The following is a 22,957-nucleotide window of genomic DNA, read 5'->3' as shown; positions in this document are numbered from 1 at the left end:
ACTAAAGGATAGAAGCGAAGCGGCTGTCTCTTTTTCTTGATAGATTGTCAAAATAATAAAATGGTCTGTATCAAAAGAGCATTCAGACATGAGAGAAGCAAACTCCTAATTTGAAAGTCGGAGGACTTTAAAATGCAAATTCAGCGTGAGCAAGCTCAAGGGAACCAGTGTGAGGGACTGGTTCATAGCTCGGAGAGCATGGGAAGTCACTTCATACACGCGCTCCTCCTGAGCGAGCAGGCTCACATTCCAACGCTTGCGCTGTGTAAGCCACTATGTGTTAGGTAACCTTTCAGTGAAAGGAGTACAGATGCCCTAGAAAGCTCAGTCCTCAGCGCCTCCTGTGGCGGGCAGTAGGTCTTACCAAAGCTCACCCAGCCACACAGCAGAAGCAGATGAGAGGACCTGACTAAGTGCAGGAGCCTGGGGTCCTGACCCAGTTCTGCCTCGGGCCTCAGCGAGAGATCCTGGCAAAGCGAAGATGAACTGAAAAACATTTTTTTTTCCAAGCTACACGAATGATTTCAGTGTGAAGCAGTTGGAATCATGGTCAGGACACATACAGGGACACATATCTTCTACTTTTTCAAATAAGCATTACATTTGCTGTGCAATTGTGCTGCGTTAGCTATCTTGATAGCTGATGCTGAGGCCAGATAAGTAGTCTGTAACCCATAGTTCAGAGCCAGGTGATTCTAAACCAGCTCTGTGCTCCCACGCCTCATGCCTCCAGGCCTCTTGTAAAGAAGCCTTGTCAGATGGAGCCTGTGGCTGGGAGATTCGCTCAAGGCTGGCTTAACCCTTTCCTGGTCTGCCTGTTGCACTGAGTTCTTCTTCTGTCCCTGCCCCTTGCAGATGCAGCAAAGCCCTTCAGTGTGGTGGTCTTCCATTGTCGGCACATGTTCCACAAGGAGTGCCTGCCTATGCCGAGCATGGTAAGTTGTCCATCCGCTGCCAAATGAACAGAAGATGCAAGCGCAGCAACCATGGCTAGAGCCCACCATACTGTGGCTCCGGCCTTCGTATTCCATTACATAAGACACTTGGCCTCCGCACCCTGCTTACTCCCTGGGTTCTGCATCTATGGATTGAACCAGCCTCGTTCTCTACCCATGTAACCTTGCATCAGCAATCCTGGAGAAAAGCTGCATTGTACTGCATATGTACACTTTTCCTTTGTTGTATTTGCTCACCAAACCAAAGTGCAGCTCTTTATGAGCATTACATTGTATTCGGTATTGTAAGTAACTGGAGATGTCTTAAACATATGAGAAGGGTCCATATGCTATCTGCCTTTATATATAAAGGGGTTCTGGTTTGCTTGTCTCTTAATTTCAAAAAACACCAACAAAACCCCATGAAAGGTTTTTGGTTTGGTAGTTTTTTGTTGTTGTTTATGCCTACAAGTTACAGTCCATCATGGAGGGAAGCGACGGCAGGAATATAGAGGCAAGAACTGAAGCAGAGGCCACCAGAGACCATGGAGACGTGCTTGTTCAGAACCTAGGCCATCTGCTACTGTGGTAATAACTGCAGGGCTTGGCCCTCCCACATCAGTTATTAAGAAAATGCCCCAACAGATGTGCCTACGGATGGGTGTAATAGAGGCAGTTCCTCACCTGAGATTCCCTCTTCTCTGAGGGTTGGAACTCCTGTCAAGTTGAGGGAAAAGACTTTAACCAGAACAGAAGGAATTGAGTATCTGTGGGTTCCGGTATCTGAAGGGGGTATAGGAGTCCTCTCAGAAGCCAGCTTTCTTTTTTATCACATAGGTATATTGTTTACTTTTCAAATGTGAGAGATACAGTGTACTATAGTTGATATAAAAGCATACCCATTGTGTGAATTCATGCTATTGGCTTGATGACTCCTGAGCAGTGGGCTGTGTGGTAGAAAACACTTTGAAATGGGTGGAGTTTTTTTGGCCTGCCTTGTGTGGCATGATTCTATTATCCTGGCTACACAAAGCTGGCTCTGCTGTGATGTCCCCCACCCCACCCATTTTTGCATTTGCATGTGTTTGTACATACATGTAGAGGCCACATGACTACCTCAGATGTCCTTACTCAGGAGCTGTCCACTTTGCAACAGGCTGTTCTCTCTGGGGCCAAGGGCTCAGCAGGTGGTCTAGGCTGGCGACAAGAGCCCACTGAGATTACAAGCATGTGCCTCCACATCCGTTTCTGTTTTGCTTTTTCGTCTTTAGACCGTGGGTTCTGGGACTGAACTCAGGCCCTCACGCTAGTGCTGCACTAACTGAGCTGTCTACCCGCCTCGCCTGTGTCCTTTGAGCTGCAGAGGAATAGAGCATAAGTCCTGACTGAGCTAGACATCCTCTACAGAGCTAGGAATGATGCTCTGTCACTTCAGAGCCCTCAGCTCCCTGAATGAGGACAAAAATCACATTTCTGAATGTAAAAGTAGACATTTTTTAACCCGTGTTTTTAAATTGTTTTCAGAATGCTCCTGCACAGTACTGCAACATCTGTAGTGCTAAGAACCGCGGACCTGGAAGTGCCATCCTGGAGATGAAGAAGTAGGCCGGCCTGCCCACCAGTCTGCCCACCAGCCTGCCTGCCCGCCTGCCTGCCCTTTGCCACTCTGCACTGGGTGACTGTTGGGCCACAGCAGCTCTGGCAACGCCAGTGCTGCTCAGTGATGTCTGCAGGGCTACCCCGTGTTCCAGGCAGTTGTTTCTCCAGACCTTCCTTCCAGAAGCTCCTTCTTGTTACTAATGGAGAAATCAAAATTGTTCCCATGCCATGAAATATTTGGATTGATAATCAATATTTCATGATGTGTTCATTTAGCTTATTTAGTTAGGGTCTTCAAACCCAAGTCCCAGAGTTTGAAGTGACTTTATTAGACCGTAGTTACACCACCAGGCATGAGCTGCAGTACTGAGAACACTGCCAGCTACAGTCAACCAGGGGTCCTGGCGTGCCTGGCTGTGCTGTTTGTCATTCCCTGCTGGTAGCTTCCTAATACACATTTAGTAAAATGCTGAAAACTGACACTCTCAGTGACATGTGGGAACACCATTAGCTGATGTACTGTAACTTTATGTCCGCTACTTACATGCTGTGCATTCTGACTAGTTGAATTATCTGGCCCCATCAGGTAATCAATATTTGATGAATGAATAAATGTTGCCCTTCTCGTTGTGAACCTTTATTGTGTTGTAAGCAGACAAGTGTCCTTTAAGGAATAGAGGTGAGTTTTGACACCTGAGGAGCTGTGGTTGATAAGTCAGGAGGAAGCCAGGGACCCTGTCAGAGTTAAGTGAGACCCTACAAAGTGCCACGGATAGACCTAAGATGGATCTCCCTGCCTGGAAGGATTGGCCGGAGGTGTACCCCACTGCCTCAGCTTTTTCTTGTTCTTAACGTTTCCAATTTAATGTAGAGGTTCGGCCTAGTAAGTCTTGTCACTTCCCTGGCTGGTTTGGAACAGGTGCATGTCCAGGAAAACTGAACAGAACTCATGAAGGGGAGGATGGTGCTAGGTCCAACACGTTTTACTTGGAGGTAAATTCCATCAGTTCCTAAATCACACTTGGACAATAAGCCCTAAGTACAGAAAAGGAGGCAGAAAGCTTCCTTCATGCTTAAATAACTGAGCGAAGATGCAAATAACAAAGTGTGTTCATTCCCTTTTCAAAATAACTTAAAATCTCTAGACAAGATTGGGTGGTGGGCAAAGAGCACCTCCCTGCTTCCCTGGGTCATCTTAAAAAACAAAATTGTTCTTCTTAAAAAACAAAACAAAAAAAAATAACTTGTACTAAAGGGTAGTTAATTCCATTGTTTTTCACTTTATAGAGATTTAAATATAACAAAATACTAAAAAGCTAATTATCCAGCCTTTGCAACGTGTGACCAGCCCTTTAAAAACAGATCTGAAGAGCCGAAAGCGTGTTTCGGTGATTAGGAGCACTAGCTGCTCTTTCATAGGTTCTGGGTTTAATTCTCAAAACCCACAGAGTAACTCATAGCTCTGTAACTTTAGTGTCAGGATCTGAAACGCTCTTCTGGCCACTGTAGGCAACGTGTGTGTGTGTGTGTGTGTGTGTGTGTGTGTGTGTTACACAGACATACATCCAGCAAGACACAGATACACGTAAAATAAATTTAAAACTTTTAAATAAAGCATGTCTGAAGCCAGCTTGGCTCGCTTTTACCAGAGATTATAGGCAGGAATACTTGTCCTCGGAAAAGTCTGCCCTGTGTAGGAATCAGCCAAATTCAAAGTTTCTCAGTGACAGCCATTTTATTTTGTTTGTTTTTAACCATAATTTCCTACTAGTTGGTGCTCATCATTGACATGTTTTTCATATAGAAATATAGAAATCCTATGAAGCAAATATATAGAAATCGCATGAAACAAATCCTTGTAGAGTTACTGTGATGTGCAGGGCTTTTATAAGCCTTAGCCAGGCTGCAGCTGAGTATAAAGGCTTCTTAGCAGATTGCCTGTTTGCTCATGAAGAAACACGGAAACTCAGCAGCTCCCCACAAGTCAAGGCGGGAATCAGTGTATCAGTTGGATTCAAACTCCGAGTCCGCCTTCAGGGCACCTGCTCTGACCCACTGAAGATCTTTTTACAGAAGTACTTAGTTGACCTGTTCTGGCGGGTACATAGAATAAGGTATTGATTACGAGGTTTCCATGGGGGACAGAATCACTAGTGGATCTGAAGAGCAAGCAGTTGGAAGAGTCAGAAGCATTAAGCCACCTACACGACCTGGCTGCAGTGGCTGCCCTGAAACCACTGTCTATTTCCAGCAGAGGGCAGCCGCACGCAGCCGTATGAGTCATCCTGTTGTGTAAATGTTAACCTGTTTCCCATTTCCACGTGACTTTCTTAATAACCATCAGGAGTACTGAGTAGGTGCATACGTATGGGGAAGGCATTATCTGTATGTTAAATACTGAATCAGTTAGTTGGAGTTTGTTATTAAGGCCTGGGGTGTTAATACTACATTTCAGTTGTACTGAGTTTTACTCTGTATGCCTTGATTCTGCTAAGGGCTGGTTTCTACAGTCTGAGGAAAGAAGCTTTCCTTGTGTGGCACTTAATCTGAGCGTGATTAAGAACAACATGGTGATACTAGGAAAGATAAGAGAATGAAAATCAGTCTGAATCCCAGACTCAGCCACTGTCTAAGCTCTCCACGTGCACCCAGCTCTGAAAGCAAGCATTGTGGTATCCATCACCCATCTACACTCTCAGGAGTCCCTGTGTCCTGTGTGTGCCAGGGCTCACAGGCCCTGGTTTGATCTTCATACCACATTGCCAGTGACTACAGCCTCCTGCCTGTCACTCATGCATGGTGGTTACGAGTTTACTTCTGTGCCCTTCGCCTCTGCACTGATGTTGGACTGTATAACCCAGTCTGCCCAGTCAGTCCACAATCACTCTGACCTCGGACCACTGGCTAGAGGCTTCTCACTTGCTCTAGGCAGCACCAGGATCTGTCTGCCTTTTATCCAGTTCAGGGTTGTCTATGGCACAAATGCAGTCTCGGTTCATTCAGTTATCCAGTCCCAGCTGGCTCTAGCCATTATTAGTCTGTGCGTTAACCCTGACGCTATGGGAAATACAGACATGGTAAGAAGATGGATCTTTGTGCATCACCATGCTAGGAATGCATGTAAATGGGTAGAAGAAGATGGACATTTGCTTTCAAAGATTGCTGTTTCTAAGAAAAAGTAGAAAGTAGGATGGCTTCTCTTACCTGTAGATCTTATCCCTTCCCCAACTGAGCGCTGGGTCCTGGAATAGAAAGTAGGATGCTCACCCTGAGGCCTTAGCCCTGCATCCTGGGCATGTGAGCTCTTGGCTCTTTAGGACAGTAGAATTGACTCTTACCTTATTATTATTATTATTTTATATTATTTGGGGTTTGGAGTTTGCAAAAGCTGGATCTACTGGCAGCTGTTGGCTAACTTTTTAAAAATATTTTGGAACTTGAAACATTTGCTTTCCCTTCCCAGCTGCGGCATCCCTGCCCTTGTTTCTATCTTACCAAGAGCAAGGGAGCTAGCGCTAGCCGAAAGCCCAGGTGTGACAGTGACCTGCCTTGGTTATATCAGGTGTCTCCACGCCAGTTCAGTTTATGTCCAACTTCATTCCCTTCCCTTTGTCATGGCACCCTGTGGCCTGTAGGATCAGTATGGACAGGAAATCTTTTGCTCATCTTAATGCCTAGCGCTTCTACTGGAATGACTCAAAGCATCTGAAGTGCTGTTCAGATGCTGAGTGAATGAAGGATGGATGGATGGATGGATGGATGGATGGATGGACGGATGGATGGATGGATGGATGGATGGGTGAGTTTATTTGTGACAGAGCAGAAAGGGAAAGAGGTTTTTGTTTCTTGCAGAACTCTGTGCTGGGGTTGTGACTTGTCAACATGTCCCTTTCCTGATGGTTTTCTCACCCACACAGGTGGCACTACTCTACCGTATCCCTTTCTCTCGATCCTCACTATCTATATGTCTACATCTATGTATACTTTTCCCTGTCCATCTTCCTTACACTTAGAATGGCTTAGAAGCCATCATCTAGTTCCCATCAATCTTCAAGCTCTAGAGTCCCAACCAACACCCTGACTAACATATACATGGCAATGAAAACCACCCAAATCACACCTAGATCAGAAACAATGATGGAAAGTGTATAAGTTGTTAAGTTTTGGGGCCATTTGTTATACAACAGTAGTTTGATACCACATGACCACAAATATGGACCATCTGTCTGCTAAAAAAAAAAAAAAAAAAGAAAGAAAGAAAGAAAGAAAAGAAAACTGTGATACTTTTAATAGATTATTTGTCCTATTTACAGAAAGAAGCACTCCTGATTTAGCAGGTGAGAATACTTACTTGGTTTAGGTGTTTCAAAAAACAGATCTGACAAAATAGAAGTAGGCAGGAGAATGTGAGAACCAGGTCATTTAGGGAACAATTGGACACTACAATATTTTGAAGTCACAAAATCTGAGAAGAATGAGAAATTTCAAAATTTAGAAATTAGATACATAAAAGAGGAGAAAAGAGATACTTCCAGGTGACTGGAGAACAGCTGCTGAGACCACCAGCGAGAGCTGCAGCACCAGCCGGCGTGGCCTGGGATGTCTTATGGTAGGGAATGCGCCTCTAAATATAAGGGAGCTTTGGGTCCCAGAGAACCTGAAAGGGACAGGACGGCTTAAGCCTAGATTGGTAACCATCTGTCAGGGTGCTGAAAACGCAGGGAGCTTCCCCCAAAGTAGTAGTTCTCCCAAGCTCTGTTCTGCTCTAAGCAGCTCTAAATCCCCAGAGAAACAGCAAGTTCAATCAGAAACAGCAAAATTAATCAGCTACTCTTCTTTCTGTACTCAGATCCTGTGCCCATCTGCCGTGTGTCTGAATACCCCGCATCTTTGGCCAGCATATAAATTCAGTCTCTCCGGCCCCTTTCTTTCATTCTTCTGCCAGAGTATCGCTGTGCCTCTCCTATCTGATTACTACTTCAGCTTCCTTTTTGTTGTTTTTATTTGCATTAATGTATTATTTTTGCTCAGAATAGTGCTAGTTCTTATAGTTGTCAGTAATTCACATATATCTTGAATTTTTTTAAAGAAGAGATGAGCTTGAATGTTTGCATGTGTTACAAGTAGTGATGTGTCCCACTCAAGGTTTGATTCTCGTAGGCCTGACTTGACCCCTTCAAATCGTGGCTGTATTTTCAGCTGCAGCCTCCCTATACAGAATGACTTTCTCGCAACACCATGCATGGGACCACCGGAGCTCAATTCATTTTGGATCTCTCTTTCCAAAATGATATACTACCAATATTTTCTCTCTGGTTCATTGATGCCGTTTCCCCCACCAAAATATGTAGTTGAGGGCATATCTTGAAATATCTTTCCACTGAAACAGTGAAAAGCTCAAGAACACAAATTTCTCATCCCCAAATTCTCAAAGTACTGTTAAGAAGTTAGTAAATATTTTGTAGAGAATGTTATCCTAATTTGAAATTATTTTTTAACATAACTTCTGTAGCAATATTTTAGGTTTTAATTATTTAAAATCATACACTAAGATTTCTGTTCAAAATATGTACTGCATAATTATAGCCATTTGCTGAGTTGTGTGATGGCAGATAGCACTGTGAATCACGCTTGGTCTAAGCTCTGTTTCAAGTAGGCTTGACACTATCTATGAGCTGAATATGGGAGTGTTCCCAAAGGTCCATGTGTTAAAGCTTTGGTCTCTAGGGTAGCAACATTGGGTGTTGAATCTCAGGTACTAGGGGCTAGTAGCTCTGTGTTTTCATTACATGGGAACAGTTTATGTCAACACACTTCAGTGACTTCGTCAGCACCGATATGGCTTCTCAGTCTTGAACTAAAGCCTCCAGACGTATAAGACATGTTAGCTTCCCCTTCTCTTATCTCTCTTGCACCCCCACCTTCTGTGTGAGGTACTTCAAAGTGACACAATGTTGAGTCCCATGATAAGTTTGAACCCTGGGTTTTTCCTCAGGCTTTGTGTATCTGACAAGCCTAAAGAGTGATTAATTTCCTAGAGGGGCTGTTACCCAACACAGGCTTCCTCATTGTGTCCAAAAGTTCCACTGCAGGATTGAACCATTTGTCAAAATTTGTGCTCTGAAATAAGTTCTCCAAAAGCATTTCTTAGTTATGAATGGTGTAAGCTAAGGATCAGGGGAACACCTCACTGATATTAGGGAAGGAACACCGTGACAAGTACCATAAGAGTAGTATTACCGCTGACCTCTAGCTAACTCAACACATCTTCCAATATCTTTCCTCAGTTGCCCTGTTAAGGGCTTTCATTGCAACTTAGACTTTGGAGAATTTAAACATTGGAAAAATTTATTTAATTTCAATTTATATTTAGTAACAATTACTATATTGATAGTTCAGTGGTTATTTTTAACTTTTTCTATTCCAAGTGCCTTCAAAGTATTCATCAAGACACTCAAGTATGTCCACTGACTACGGGAATAATGTAGCTCAAACCCAGCTAAAGCCCCAGCCTGTGGAGTCCCAAAGCAAGCTAAAAGCAAGCCAGGGAAAAAACAAACAAACAAACAAACAAACAACAACAACAACAACAACAACAACGAAAACCTAACAAAACCCAACTAACCAAAACTACCATTCCTCTGGAGCCAGATTCCAAGCCTTTCCCCTCCCTCTTTGTTCAATTGTGCAGCATATGGCTGCCATCATTGTTAAAAGAAAAGGAGCTTGGGACTGGCACAATTGGTAACGTGCATGCTGGAACAGCATGAGGACCCAAGTCAAGTCTGCATACCCAGCTTGCCCGGGGCAGAAACATGTGAATCTGAGCATCTCCCTGGCTTGAAAGTGACCCAGATGGTGAGCTCCAGGTTCAGTTAGAGACTCTGTCTCAGTGTTGACTTCTGACCTTATGTGCAGGCATGCCCACACAGAAAAACATGGCAAGAGATGGAGGGAAGGAAATACTGACCTTATAACCAGGAGGTAAGGTGTGGGACCGTGTAAGGCAGTCTGGCCTGGTTGAGCAAGGCTTATTCTGGAGACTCAGTAGAACATTCTACGAGAGAGAGAACCAGTGAACCATGCTCCCAGACTCCTGACTCCTCAACTCCATAATCCTGTCATGTATTGCCATGCCCTAAGCCCCTAACATTTTGTCTGGACTCCACCCCTACAGTCACCTGGCTACAGCCAGGTTTTCCCCACCCCACGGTTACTTGTTGCCAAGTAACCCAGCCCACTATAAAAGGAGGCTTCTTGCCCCTCCTAGCTCTCTCTTGCCCCTCTGTTTTCCTCTTATCCTTGTTCTTGTCTCTCTGTTCCCCTCTCCCCATTCTTTTCCCTCTTTCCACGTGGTCATGGTCAGCTCTCATCCCTCTATCTTCTCATTCTCTCTTTACTTCTCTATCTCCTTTTCTCTTCCTAGTTTTCTATAATAAAGCATTGAAACTGTGAACTGTCTCTTCTTATCAAAACCTGCCATGTAGGAGCATGGAGCAGGCCTCAGTGTTTCCAGCCACGAGGAAAGGATCCAGCCTCTTAGCCAAGCTTCCTCTACAGGTACCCAGAAGGCCCATGCCAGACTCTGAGCAAGGACCCTCCTCCCAGCTAGCCAGGCAGCCTCTCTCTCTCTCTACAGGTCCTCGGGTGCCCACTGTCCCTATCCTGGTGTGGTGTGCAGGCCTAGGCAGTGTTCCCTTATGCCGGTCCTGCCTGCTCTTTCACAGATACTTTCGTCTTTCCTGTGTTATTTCCTATGATAATTATCATGATCCTCCAAGATCAGTTCTATTACTCTCATTTAGCAAAGACAGAGGCTAATACTTAAACAAGTCAGGAGTCCCAAAGTACATCAGTGTGACTTTTTTACCCCTTCATATCCTATATGTTCTGACTGCACTGTTTTTTCTCACAGCTGCATTGGCAATCCATCTCACCACAGGATGAAAAGCCAAGGACTGTTTGGTGCAGCAGCCTCTGACCAAGTTAGCGCACAGTGGGCTCTTGAATTAATTGATTGATTGATTGATTGATTGATTGTGTGAGTGCTTTCCTAAGGCACTGTAGAATTTTGCCAATGGCTATCCCTTTCTTGCCCTCCAACTTTGCTAACCAAAATGAAAATGGAGCCAGAACCTAGAAGAAAGATTCAGTCCCCTGTCCCTCCATTGGCTGTCTTCCAAAGGCTGCCATTTTATGTGATGCACACAATAGAATGTCCACAAAGGGACTAAATTATTGCTTGATTTTTTTGTCTTGATTTCTCTCTTACCCTTCAGTAATGCCTCAGTCCTATCTGAAATAGCTTTGATTTTCTGCCTCATAACCTTTAGATGACCCTATATTCAAGGTTGCACCTTCAATACATAGTTAGGATACTTCTTCAAGACCACTAGAGGCATATTAGATTTGTAGTTTTCATCCCAAAGTACCTACAATTTCTTATATTCATTTAATATAAAAAAATGACTTTAATAACCTCAGCAGCCTAGTCAGTAACAAGATCCAAAGCCAAGATTTTATGAATATAATTTTTCTTTGTGGTCACAAAAATAATAGAAACCCTTTTCAGTAACAAATATTGGGGATTTTGAATGGAAAGACATATTGGCCTCAAAAGACTTTAGCAAACACTTTTAGTAGAAACTCATTCGCAGCCCATCTGAGGCAGTGTTCAGAGGGTAAAGCGCCCCTTTCAATGGTTCCAGAAAATTTCTCCCATCAACTGTGAGTGCCAAAATTGGAGCCTGTGGCTGAGAGGTAGTCTCATCCAAATCATACAGAGTACAGAGGCTGGAATAGGGGAAGGAACTAAAGTACACACTTTTTTTTTATATGTTTAATTCACCTAGACCTATTTGCTAAATGAAAACATCAAAAGGTTCCTAGGGAGTTTGTTCCATAACCCCACATCCTCACATCTCTATGACTACTGCGTTTCATGTACCACATTGTACAGTCAGATTAAAAGATTTACAAGACAGCCCAGACATTAAAGAATCAGAATACTTTCTCTCAGATGGGAACTTGTAAAGAGAAAGCCCTATAGCATACTTCAGGCACAGGAATCAATAAGAGAAGTCATGTCAAAGATCCTGTTGGGGCTAACTGATAATTGAAGGCAATGTCTCTGGGATTTGTACTTTCTTCATGTTATCAAGGTGGGGAAGCGAGTTGGTGAGGTCCGAGCATGAGACGCATCCGTGCAGCTGGGCCGGGATCCCTGAGTCGGATGAGCTACTGTGAGGTTCTTGAAGTTCTGGGTGTGCTGTAGCCCCTCGTCCACTGCTACTCTAGCCGGTCCTCACTGTGACCTCACAGGCAGCTGCTCTCCAGCAACCCTCATGTAACAGCAGCTTCCACAGTTGCCACAACATTTGGAGAGAAACCTTAGAAGATGTTATTCCTCTGGGAGGCTTCTGATCTCCCATGAATGATTTCATTGGCAGGAGATAATAGGGACCCAGCTGTGAAAGGAGTCTAGATAGTGTAGTTGGCAGACTCCTGAGCCCAGGAGAATGAAGCGTGGCATGGCAGATGTAGAGCTGAGCTATGGTGGGTAAATAGTGTTAACAGGTCATTGTAAAACCACATAAATCATTGTAAAATAGCATAATCCTAGAGGATCATTCATTCAACTCATCTGACCCAGACATGGGCTGAGGAGAGAGCTTCCTCGGTCAATTCTGAAGAGATACATACCAATCAGTTATTACTTCCTTCTTCCTTTTTTTTTAGCAAGTATCCCATTACCTATCATCTGTAACCACCTGCAGGGTGGTTCCTACAGAGAACCTGCTTCCTACAGGGAAGCAAGTTCCCCTGAAGGGAAAGCTGGGACTGATATAGAACAGGCGGCTGAGAGAAATAAGGAGCCAAGATCTTTCTGATCAATGGGTAGCTTCAAATTTAAAGGGGGGGCGGGCGAACCCTTTCCCTGAAAAGGCTGGGAATTCTTCTGCAAAACCGGTTTGGTTGCTCAGCAGGTGTCTGGCTCCTTTCTCAGGAAACTGCAGATCTTGGAGAACAATAGACATCACCTAGGTCCCAAGTGGGCGACTGTGACAAAACACAGAGGTCTGAATTCCCTTGTTCATGGGCTCGAGGGAGGGCACAATCATCCATCAGACAAAAGGAAGAGCCTAAGCAACATGAAGGATAAGATGCAGCTCTGGCGAGACACAGCAGTGTTTGCCATAACATGTGCAAAGCATGTACGATGTGGGACAGATAAAGGTTAAGTCATACGTCACCCGCCACAGTGCCAGAAATGAAGGCTTTTGAAGAGAAAAAGGGCATTGAGTGTTTTCAGTGCAGCTGGAGTCTGGAAAGCAGTGGACTATTCTTGGGAGTAGGATCTGGTCCTATCTTCTGAATCAAATACCAATGATCTACTGAGTAAGGGGGTATTAACACTAAAACAGCATGGATATCCTGTATTTTATGGTTAATAGCCACCTATAAGTGAGTAAACACCATGTACTCTGCAATACTTCACTCAGGATGATAATCTCAAGATCCATCCATTTGTCTGCAAAATTCATATCTTTGTTTTTAGTAGCCTAATAGTATTCCATTGTGTAGTTGTATCACATTTTCCTTATCCATTCTTCAGTTGAGGGATATCTGGGTTGTTTTGAGTTTCTGGTTATTAAGAATAAAGCTGCTATGAACATAGTTGAGAAGGTGTTTGGGATGGTGGGGAATCTTTTGGTTATAGCTGGGTCTTGATGTAGAACTATTCTTTCTTTCTTTTTTTTTTTTTTTTTTTTGGTTTTTTTTGAGACAGGGTTTCTCTGGAACTCACTCTGTAGACCAGGCTGGCCTCGAACTCAGAAATCTGCCTGCCTCTGCCTCCCAAGTGCTGGGATTACAGGTGTGAGCCACCACACCCGGCTTTTTTTTTTTTTTTTTTAACTGTTCTGTTTTCTAAGAAACAGCCAAATTGATTTCCAAAATGGCTATTAGCTGTAAAATACAGGATACCCCATGCTATACTCCTCAGACCAAAGAAGCTAAACAAGAAGGAAGGCACAGCAAGGATTGTGGGAAGCCGTCCTCAGCTATACAGATTTAATGCTTACTCACGGCCCTAAGGTGGTGGCTGCTATATGAGAACAATTAACTAGAGCCTTCCCTATGAGCTGTCGGTGCGAGAAGAGTACAAGTTCCTGCCCTAACCACGGAATGTTCCTGCCGGCGTTAACTCCGGGTGTCCCCACCGATGACCTCCTCGCTTCCTGCTTCGATCTCTAGGGGTGTCTCCGCCCTTCCCTCCTTTGCTCTTGTGTGATGGTCAATTCCTTCTCTGTAAGCCTTAAAACCCACTTACCTCCCCGACATTAAATGAGGCCTTGACACAACCCAGACTGACTCTGATTTTCTTAGCGTGCTTGGTCTCCCTTTCTTTCTCCCCCCTTTTGACCCTCAGGTAGTGCCTCTTTGGGACTCTGGAATAACTGGACCTGCTGTACGGTTTATAGTGGCGCCCACAAATCCGGCGACGCACGCATCTCCCACCCGGTGCCACCACAAAGCCCAAGAGAAAGGTTAGCACGGATGGAGCAGCGAAGGCGGAGCCCAAGCACTGCTCTGCGAGGCTGTCCGCCAAGCCCGCCCCTGCAAGGTGGACGCGAAACCGAAAAAGGCCAGGGGAAAGGATAAAGCATGAGACAAAAAGGTGCAGATAAAAGGAAAGAGGGGAGCAAAGGGCAAACATGCTGAAGTGGCTGACCAGCAAACTACAGATCTGCCTGCAGAAAACGGAGAGACGGAAAACCCGAGTCCAGCCTCTGAAGAAGAGAAAGAAGCCACGTCCGACTAAGCATCCATCATGTCTGTCAGTCTCCCTGCCTCCCTTCTCGTACAATCCAGAGGAATATTTTCATCAACTATTTTGTAAATGTGAGTTTTTTAGTAGCTCTAGAAACATTTTTAAAAGGTGAGGGAATCCCACCTCATCCCATTTTTTAAGTGTAAATGGTTTTTTTTAAGAGGTTAAATCATTTGCTGGTTGTTTATTTTTTGGTACAACCAGAAAATTGCAGGATACTGAATCAGGAGAGGCTGTGACTGTCTCGGGGGTCACCGTAACATTCCGTAGAGAGGGCTAGTTTTATATTCTACAATACAAAGCATACTAAATGGCAATTTGGAGTCTCAGTCGTGCATTCGTGTCTGGAATATTTTCAGTTCTATCTGGTCCCGTGTTCTAGTAGAACCGTTTTGTAAGAAAGCCAGTCCTTGGTCCTTGCCCTGTCAGAACTGTGATGTCTGTGGTCATGGCAGTCCATTTTCCTAACAGTTGTGATAATGTGCTGTGAAAGATGGAAATTTTGAATATGTTCTGTGTGGCATAAAATTGTGGATTGGTGGAATTAAGGATTATGAGCATTTGGTTTGAGAGGTCTTAGGGAAACTTGCCAAGTGTGAGGCTGGAACATCCCTGGAATAAGTTCAAGCAAAAATAATGTGTAGTAGCTCTTCATTTGCGTACGTGAACACAATGTGACTCTTCAGAGTTTCGGTACGTAAACACAGTCTATGGCGCTCTTTGGGTACGTGTAATAAAAATTGGAATGTCTGTGTGCTCTGCTCCTCAACCAATAAAATCTTTGTGAAAGAGTTAAAAAAAAAAAAAAGCCATGTGCAGCAGCGGACAATGGTGGTGCATGCCTTTAATCCCTTGGGAGGCAGAGCACAGCGCAGAGGCCTGAGAGAGCCCAGAATTCTGCGGGCCACGGGCAATTGGCTCTGGCTAGCGGGCAGAGGCAGAGTGCTAGCGCCTCAAAGTTACTTGGCCTTGCTCGGGCTTGGAGGGACCCCGGAACTCTGCGGGCCATGAGCCAGTAGACCCGGCAGCGGCAACGTGCTCAACTTTTTCTCTTAAAGGGCTAATAACCTCCAGTTTGGGAAAACTCTGGTTTAACTCATAATATTTGTGTAATCGCTTTATTCTTGTTTTTAATTAGGTCTTAATGGTATAAGTTTTTACATATCTTGAATATAGAGTTATAAATTAATTGGCTATGATTTAAAAGGTATAGTGTTATTAAGAAAAGGTTACTTTAAAACTGGTGATTCAGTGTCAGAGCCATCTTAACTAGCTACACATGGCATGACGCAACCCAGGAAATACAGGCCCCTAAGATGTTTCTAAGTTGGCATGGTGTTTCATGTGAATCTTGGCCTGGAGAGTGGACTTATAAGAAATACGATTTAAAATAATGTCTCTTTAATAGGTCACACTGCCATACACTTAAACATAAGAACTGGCAGACAAACCTTGTGCTGTAATAAGATAATTTTGAGTATGATACAGCTGTGGCCATTGTGGGCCTATTGCCACTTTTCCACAAGTTTATAGGCTACAATGGTAGGAAATTTTACAATGGAGCAAAATTTAACCCTCCAAGATTAAAAAGGAGATCTCAGTGGAAATTTATTTGATGTCAAACAGGCTTCTTTGACTACTAAGAAACAAGTAGGATATTTCCGGGAATCCTAGAATAATGTCCTTGCTGGACTGGACAGGCGGGTTTGGGTCTGGTCTTAGATAGAAAGCTCTGATTAGAAGATGGTTAACTTTGAGGAACCGCTTGTAATGTCCTTGCACTCAAGGTGGGTCCTTGGGCAACAACAACAACAACAACAACAAAAAGGAATTTACATTTGAATTAATACAAGGCTTGGGGCTGCCTCAGTGGAAGCTTGGGAAAATCTTTTTTTTTTTTTTTTTTTTTTTTTTTTTTTTTTTTGCCTTACAGGCCTCAACTAGGAAATGTTTGGCTAAAAGGACATTCCTTACATCCTTATTCGGGTGTGGTTTAAAATGCAGTTCAAATCTATAAAAGGGCAATAAGACTATAAAGGCATTAACATTTGGCCTGCCTACTCCATACAAAATTATTATAAAAGCATTTGCTTCTAACTTAAAGAAGCAATTAGAAGGTTTTTTTCTTCAAGGAATGGCTGGTAGCCTTACCTTAAGTGAGAAAAGATATTTGTCTCTATCTCAATACAAGAAGCTAGGATTTTAAATTCTTCAGTGTATAATGTTCATGAAATGTTTGTTATAGGCTTTTCTCCTAACCATAGGCTTTTAGAATTTTTACGTAAATGATTTTCAAAGGTTGTTAGGATATATTAATTGGCTTTATCTTATATTAACCTCATCTTAAGCTTGCCTGTGGAAGACCTAAACCTCTGTTTTCAAGGTAAAAAATGTTTGTTCCTCGGTTCAAACAGCAATCAAATTGGTTATTACAAAACAATGATGGTTGATTTATTACATGGCAAGCCTTTTTTTAGGCAAAATTAATAATTGTTATCTAAAAGATAAATTGTTAAAAATATGCCTCTATACATATTTTTATTGTTATAGATTTATACATGAATCCTATACAAATACATCTACTATGGGAGTAAAGCTCATATAATTAGATCACATGTTTATTCTTTTGAGTGTCCCCTTGCTTCAGCACAGATAATTGGAATTGGGTGCTGTAGCTGTTCTTTTTAAAATGTTAAAAAGAACATTTAAGTCAAACATTTCCTAGTTGAGGCCTGTAAGGTAAACTTTTGATTTATATATTAATTAATTAAGCTCTCCACCTTGCTCCCTAGCCTTTTGGGGCCCCTCCTGGGTCTTTTGTTGCTTTTGTCATTTGGCCCCTGGGCCTTTAACAGATTAACCAGTTTTGTTAAATCATAGATCGATTCTGCCTTGACAGACTCCGAGGCCCATCGGCCTTTAGTTCTCCACCCTTGCTGCAGGCACAGAGCTTTCTTGGTTCCCTAAGCTGTAGAAACATCAATGCCAGGGAGGGTGACCTCCAGCTCCTAATAGTGGCTGAGGGCCTTAAGCTGTGGAGTAGCCAATGACAGGAAATATTGCCGTGCCACAAGCCAGATGTACACCACCTATTGGCTGCAAGGTGACTCCATTATGGGATTATTGTGAGTCTACTACCTGGATGCCTGTCACACCCACCAAGGGCCTGATTAAGCCATTGGAGTGGGATGTGATGCCAGGAGTCTAACTTACATAGCCTAAGGCAGAGGCCCTGCCCTACTAGGATCTAAAAAGGCCTTGTTACTACTGTGATGATCGTGGGGGCAAAACCACATAGCCTAAAACAGGCTCTCCACAGACCCTCTTTCCATAGCCACCCCCAACTTAAGAAAGAAGAAAGGAGGAAAGGATGGTTGAATCTCACTTAGAAAGTAGAATTAAATAGTCATAAGAGGCAGATGGAGGAAGAGAACTGGGTAGGAGAGGGGTTGGGAGGGGAATTGGGGGTTTCAGGATCAGGTGTGTGGAAGGACAAAAGAGATGGCTAGATGGTCACAAGAATGAATGGATATCTTCAACTGATAGAGGTAGGAAGGAGAGGGCATCTCCAGGACACTGGCAGAGATCTAGAATAAAGGAGATACCCAAGAATGGATGGTGACCTTATCTGTGACTACAGCATTGGGGATATAGAACCTGAAGAGGTCACCTCCTGTAGCCAGGAAGGAACCCCAATGGTGCTATAGAGACACCAACCCACCCTCAAAACATTCAACTGAAAATATATCCTGTCTACAAGAAAGGCAGGCATAGGGATGGAGCAGAGACTGAGGAAGTGGCCCACCAAAAACTGGCCCAACCTGAGCCCCATCCCATGGCCAAGCACCAATCCCTGGCACTATTAATGATGTTCTGTTATGCTTGCAAGCAGGAGTCCAGTGTGGCTATCCTCTGAGAGGTTCCACCCAGCAGCTGACTCAGACAGATACAGACACCCACAGCCAAACAGTGGATAGAACTTGGGGATTCTTATGGAAGAATAGGAGGAAGGACTGTGGTCCCTAAAGTAATAGGAACTCCACAGGAAGAGCAACAGAATCAACTAACTGGACCTGTGGGTCTTTCAGAGACTGAACTACCAAGCAAAGAACATACACAGTCAGGCTGGACCTAGGCCTTTCACACATACGTAGCAGGTGTGCAGCTTGGTCTTCATCTGGGTCACAAACAACTGGAGCAAGGGCTACCCCAAAAGTTATTGCCTATGTAAGTCATATATTCTTTTAACTGGCATTGTCTGGTCTCAGTGGGAGAAGATTTGACCAGCACTTCCAGTATCCGTGAGGATTTTCTCCCTGTTCTGGTAATAATTCATAATGAAAAAAATAAAGATGTACCAGTTCCCTATTTTTACTTACTGCTAGTTATTTCCAGAATATTAAATTTTCACCTACTCCTTATGTTATGTCTGTGTTGTATATCAGTTTGCAGTTGCATTTGCATACTGGTCTTAACGAAATGTGGCCTTTAATTTTTGGAAATGTCACAAAAATGCTAGCAATGTATAGTCCAAAGGAACACAAATAAAGGTTAAGACATGTCACCTGCCTTCCAGAAGCTTAGACATTTCTCTAGATAAGAATGTATAGGTAACTAAGATCTAGCTTAAAAGAAAATGGGTTAGGAAGCTTGAGAATATAATTCCCCAGCTAACAAATGAGCAGAGGTCCTGAGTTCAATTCCCATGGTGACTCACAACCATCTATAGCTGTAGTTTCATGAGATCAGATGAGCTCTTCTGACTTTTTGGTGTACAGATAGCCCTAACACTAACCCCAACCTGTACATGCAGACAAAACATACATATACATAAAATAAATATTTTTTAAAATAAAGGTATATATTATTATTACATATTATTATTCATATTGTAAGTGTTCTCCAAAGGTTGATGAGTTAAATGATGGCAAATCTTCTGTGCTATTAAGAAGTGGCAGAACTTTCCAGAGGTAGTGCTTGCTGAAAGGAGATAGGTCTTATTGGTGTGCTTTTAAATGGGGATTTGGGGAATCTGGACCCTCTATTTTTTCGCTTTGCTTTTGTGGCCACAAAGTTCAGGCCTCCTCCATTGTGTGCACCCACTATGATGTATCTTTCTGCCACAGGCACAAAGCAACAGAAACGCAAGAGTCCTGAAATCCTTGCCTCCTTATCATTGATCTCAAGTTTTTTCTCACCTTGATGGGCAAACATCATGCTCTATCTACAGTTTCTGAAAATCCTATGAATGGGAATCCAAGAAGTTTGGAAGCAGGTTGAATCTTTAAACTGGTTACTTGATTCTTGTGGTGGAGTCAATCTTTCTTAAAAATTCAAATGTATTAATTAAATACTACTTATTTGTGTTCACAAGTGTTTTCAATGTTTAGTATTTGTTCTTTTTCTATTTTTTGACAAAATAAAATAAGATAAAGCAAAACTACATCATGTCATGGGTGAACAAGGCAATTGGAGAGAAGAAAAATATCCCCAATAATAGGCACAAGAAACAGAGAACCACTCACACACCTAGGAGTCCCATAAAGATACTAAGCTGAAAGCTGTAATATATATACAGAGGGCCTGGTGTAGACCTATTCAAAAGGAAGGACCCATGCTTGCTGCTTCAGTCTCTGAGTTTATATGTATTTTGCTTAGTCAAATCAGAAGGCCTTTTTGTTCTGGCTTCCTCTAACCACTAAGACTCTTACATATATTGGTTCTGCCTCCTCTTCCATAAGTATTCCTGAGTTCTGAGAGGAGGGATTTGATGGTGACATCCCATTTAGAGCTTTGTGTTCCAAGGACACTCTCTCTCTCTCTCTCTCTCTCTCTCTCTCTCTCTCTCTCTCTCTCTCTCTCCTCTCTCTCTGCATGTGTGTGTGCACACACATGTGAGTGTGAGTATGTGTAAGGTTGTTCCCATTGACTACAGAAGAAAGATTTTCTGATGATGACTAAATAAGGTACTAGTTTATGAGTACAGCAGAGTATCACTGGGAGTCATTTTATTGATACTTAGTCTTTTAAATCATAGTATTTGGTTTTACCCTGGGTATATGCACTATCTAGTCTCTGGTTCTTGTTCCCCCCAAGTAGTGTTGGGCATGGTTTATGTCTTGTGGAGTTGGCCTTAAGTTAAATCAATATTGATTGGTTATCCCAGGAAGTTTTGTGCCATATCTTGCATGGACGATAGATTGTAGGTCAAGTGTTTTATTGAATGGGTTGTGTTGACATTTCTTCTCTGGTTGCTTGTGGAGTCACAGCACAAAATGTGTTCATAAAAATAGAAAGAGGTTTTAGAGAATATGGTATATGGCAGTGTTGGGGAAGGGAGCACCTCAGCAGATCCATGTCCATGCATTCCTTCCCCCTGAGGGACCCGACACCCACTCCCACACACTACAGAATAGAGTTTATTCAGGGCAGAGGATGGAAGTTAATGGGGTAGTGGAGGCAGAGAAAGGCAGAGGGAGGGAGAGAGTAGAGAAGTGGAGGCTGGCCATGACCACATGGAGAGAGGCGGGAGGGGAGGAGAGCCCAAGAGGGGCAAAGAGGAGAGAGGTGAGAGGTAAGAGTGCCAAGAGGTAAGAGAGATAAGAGAGAGAGGAGAGGCAAGCATCCCCTTTTATTAGTGGGCCAGGCCTGCCTAGCTGTTTCCAGGCAACTGTGGGGAGGGGCATACCTGACTATTGCCAGGTAATTGTGGGGTAATTGACAGAATCCTAACAATTGTTCTATATCAAAGACACTAGAATACAGGACTCAAGGCTGCTTGTAGGGTCCACTTTTCCATGTTCAGTGAGTTGTTTGGGTGTTATCTTCAGCAATAGGGACACAGTTTTCTGAGAGCAACCCATTGTCTTAGCAACAACTTTGGTTTTGGGAGACTTTCACTGGACCCCATTGGCCAAGAATTCAACTAAATGTAACCCCATCCCACTACTGGAAGCCTTGTATGGTGACAAGAGAAGTTCAGTTGGGACTCCATATCCCCTATTATTAGGTGACCTCTTTGGATTACCTTTGTGTTTTTTAGGAAGTATCCACTACACTAGGTTTCCATGTCATCGTTCTAATGCCCCTGAGTCCCAGCTATCTCTCCCCTAATTACCTGCCTCACCCCTATCTTCCTCTCCTGTCATGTAATCCTCCTGTTCCCATCCATACCTGCCTCCAGCCCCCTTGTAAAATCTTTTCTATTTCCCACTCCAATGGAGATTCATATGTCCCCATAAGTCTCTTCCTCTATACCCAACCTTCCTAGTTCTGCAGACAATAGTTATCATTTATTTAGTAGCCAATATTTACATATAATCAAATATATACCATATTTGTCTTTCTGGATCTAAATTACCTCATTCAGGAAATAGAGATGGTAAGACCTCCAGCAATTTTTTCCTATTTTTCATAATTATTCTAACTATACTGTTTTTGGTTGCTTTTTTGTTTTTGTTTTTGTTTTGCTGTTTATTTTTGTTTTTCATTAAGAAGGTGAAAATTGTCCTTTCAGTCTGTAAAGAATTATGTTGGAATTTTGATGTGTATTGTATTGAATCTGTAAAACGCTTTTGATAGGATGGCCATGTTTCACTATGTTAATCCTACCAATCCTTGAGCATGGAAAATCGTTCCATCTTCTGATAAATTGCCTTCAATTTCTTTCTTCAAAGAGTTTAAGTTTTTAATCGTACAAGTCTTTCTCTTGCTTGGTTAGAGGTACCCAAGATATTTTATATTGTTTGAGGCCATTGTGAAAGGCATTGCTTCCCTAGTTTCTTTTTCAGTACATTATAGTCATTTGCATATAAGAATGCTACTGATCTTTGTGAGATAATTTTGCAATCAGTTACTTTGCTGAAAATGTTTATCAACTGTAGCAGTTCCCTGGTAGAATTTTTAAGGTTACTTAAATATATTATCATATCTGCAAATAAAGGTACTTTGGCTTTGTCCTTTTGAATTTAAATCACCTTTATAACCTTTAGTTGTCTAAAACTTCAGGTAGTGTACTGAATAGATACAGAGCGAATGAACATCATTGTCTTGTTTTTTTTTTTTTTTAGTGGAATTGCTTTGAGTTTCTTTCCAATTAATTTGATGTTGACTATAGACTTGCTGTAAATTGCCTTTATTACACTTAAACATTTCCCTTTTATCCCTAATCTCTCTGGAACATTTATTATGAAGGAATGTTGTATTTTTGTCAAAGGCTTTTTCTGGCATCTAATGAAATGATTTTTTTCTTTCAGTTTGTTCTAACGATGGATTATATTGACTGTTTTTTGTATGATGAACCATTCCTGAATTTCTGGGATAAAGTTGACATGGTAATGGTTGGTGATCTCTTTGATGTGTTCTTGAAGCCAGTTTACAAGTATTTTTGCATCTTTGTTCATAAGTGAAACTGGTCTGTAATTCTCTTTCTTTGTTGGGTCTTTATGTGGTTTCAATATCAGGATAACTAAGGCCTCACACAACATATCGGACAGTATTCGTTCTGTTTCTATTTTGTGGAATAATTTGAGGAGAATTAGTGTTAACTTTTCTTTGAAAGTTTGGTAAAATTCTGAGCTAAGAGCTAAAA

General features: G+C 42.6%; 1 protein-coding gene and 1 pseudogene across 1 annotated transcript in view; both read left to right on the top strand.

Annotated features, from left to right (window-relative positions):
• Vps41 (VPS41 subunit of HOPS complex) overlaps positions 1–3,168 on the top strand; it is a 163,892-nt gene extending 160,724 nt beyond the window's left edge. The window contains exons 28-29 of the mRNA XM_052156691.1: positions 856–935; positions 2,460–3,168. Coding sequence (XP_052012651.1) covers positions 856–935; positions 2,460–2,540 — 161 coding nt within the window. The 3' untranslated portion in view covers positions 2,541–3,168. The remainder of the gene's footprint in view (positions 1–855; positions 936–2,459) is intronic.
• A 1,238-nt stretch (positions 3,169–4,406) lies between these two features.
• Positions 4,407–14,911, top strand: LOC127664575 (non-histone chromosomal protein HMG-14-like; annotated as a pseudogene).
• The last annotated feature ends 8,046 nt before the right edge of the window (positions 14,912–22,957 follow it).

The sequence above is a fragment of the Apodemus sylvaticus genome, chromosome 14 (genome assembly GCF_947179515.1).
Source record: "Apodemus sylvaticus chromosome 14, mApoSyl1.1, whole genome shotgun sequence".
NCBI lineage: Eukaryota > Metazoa > Chordata > Mammalia > Rodentia > Muridae > Apodemus > Apodemus sylvaticus.
This window is presented reverse-complemented; position numbering and strand designations above follow the sequence as displayed.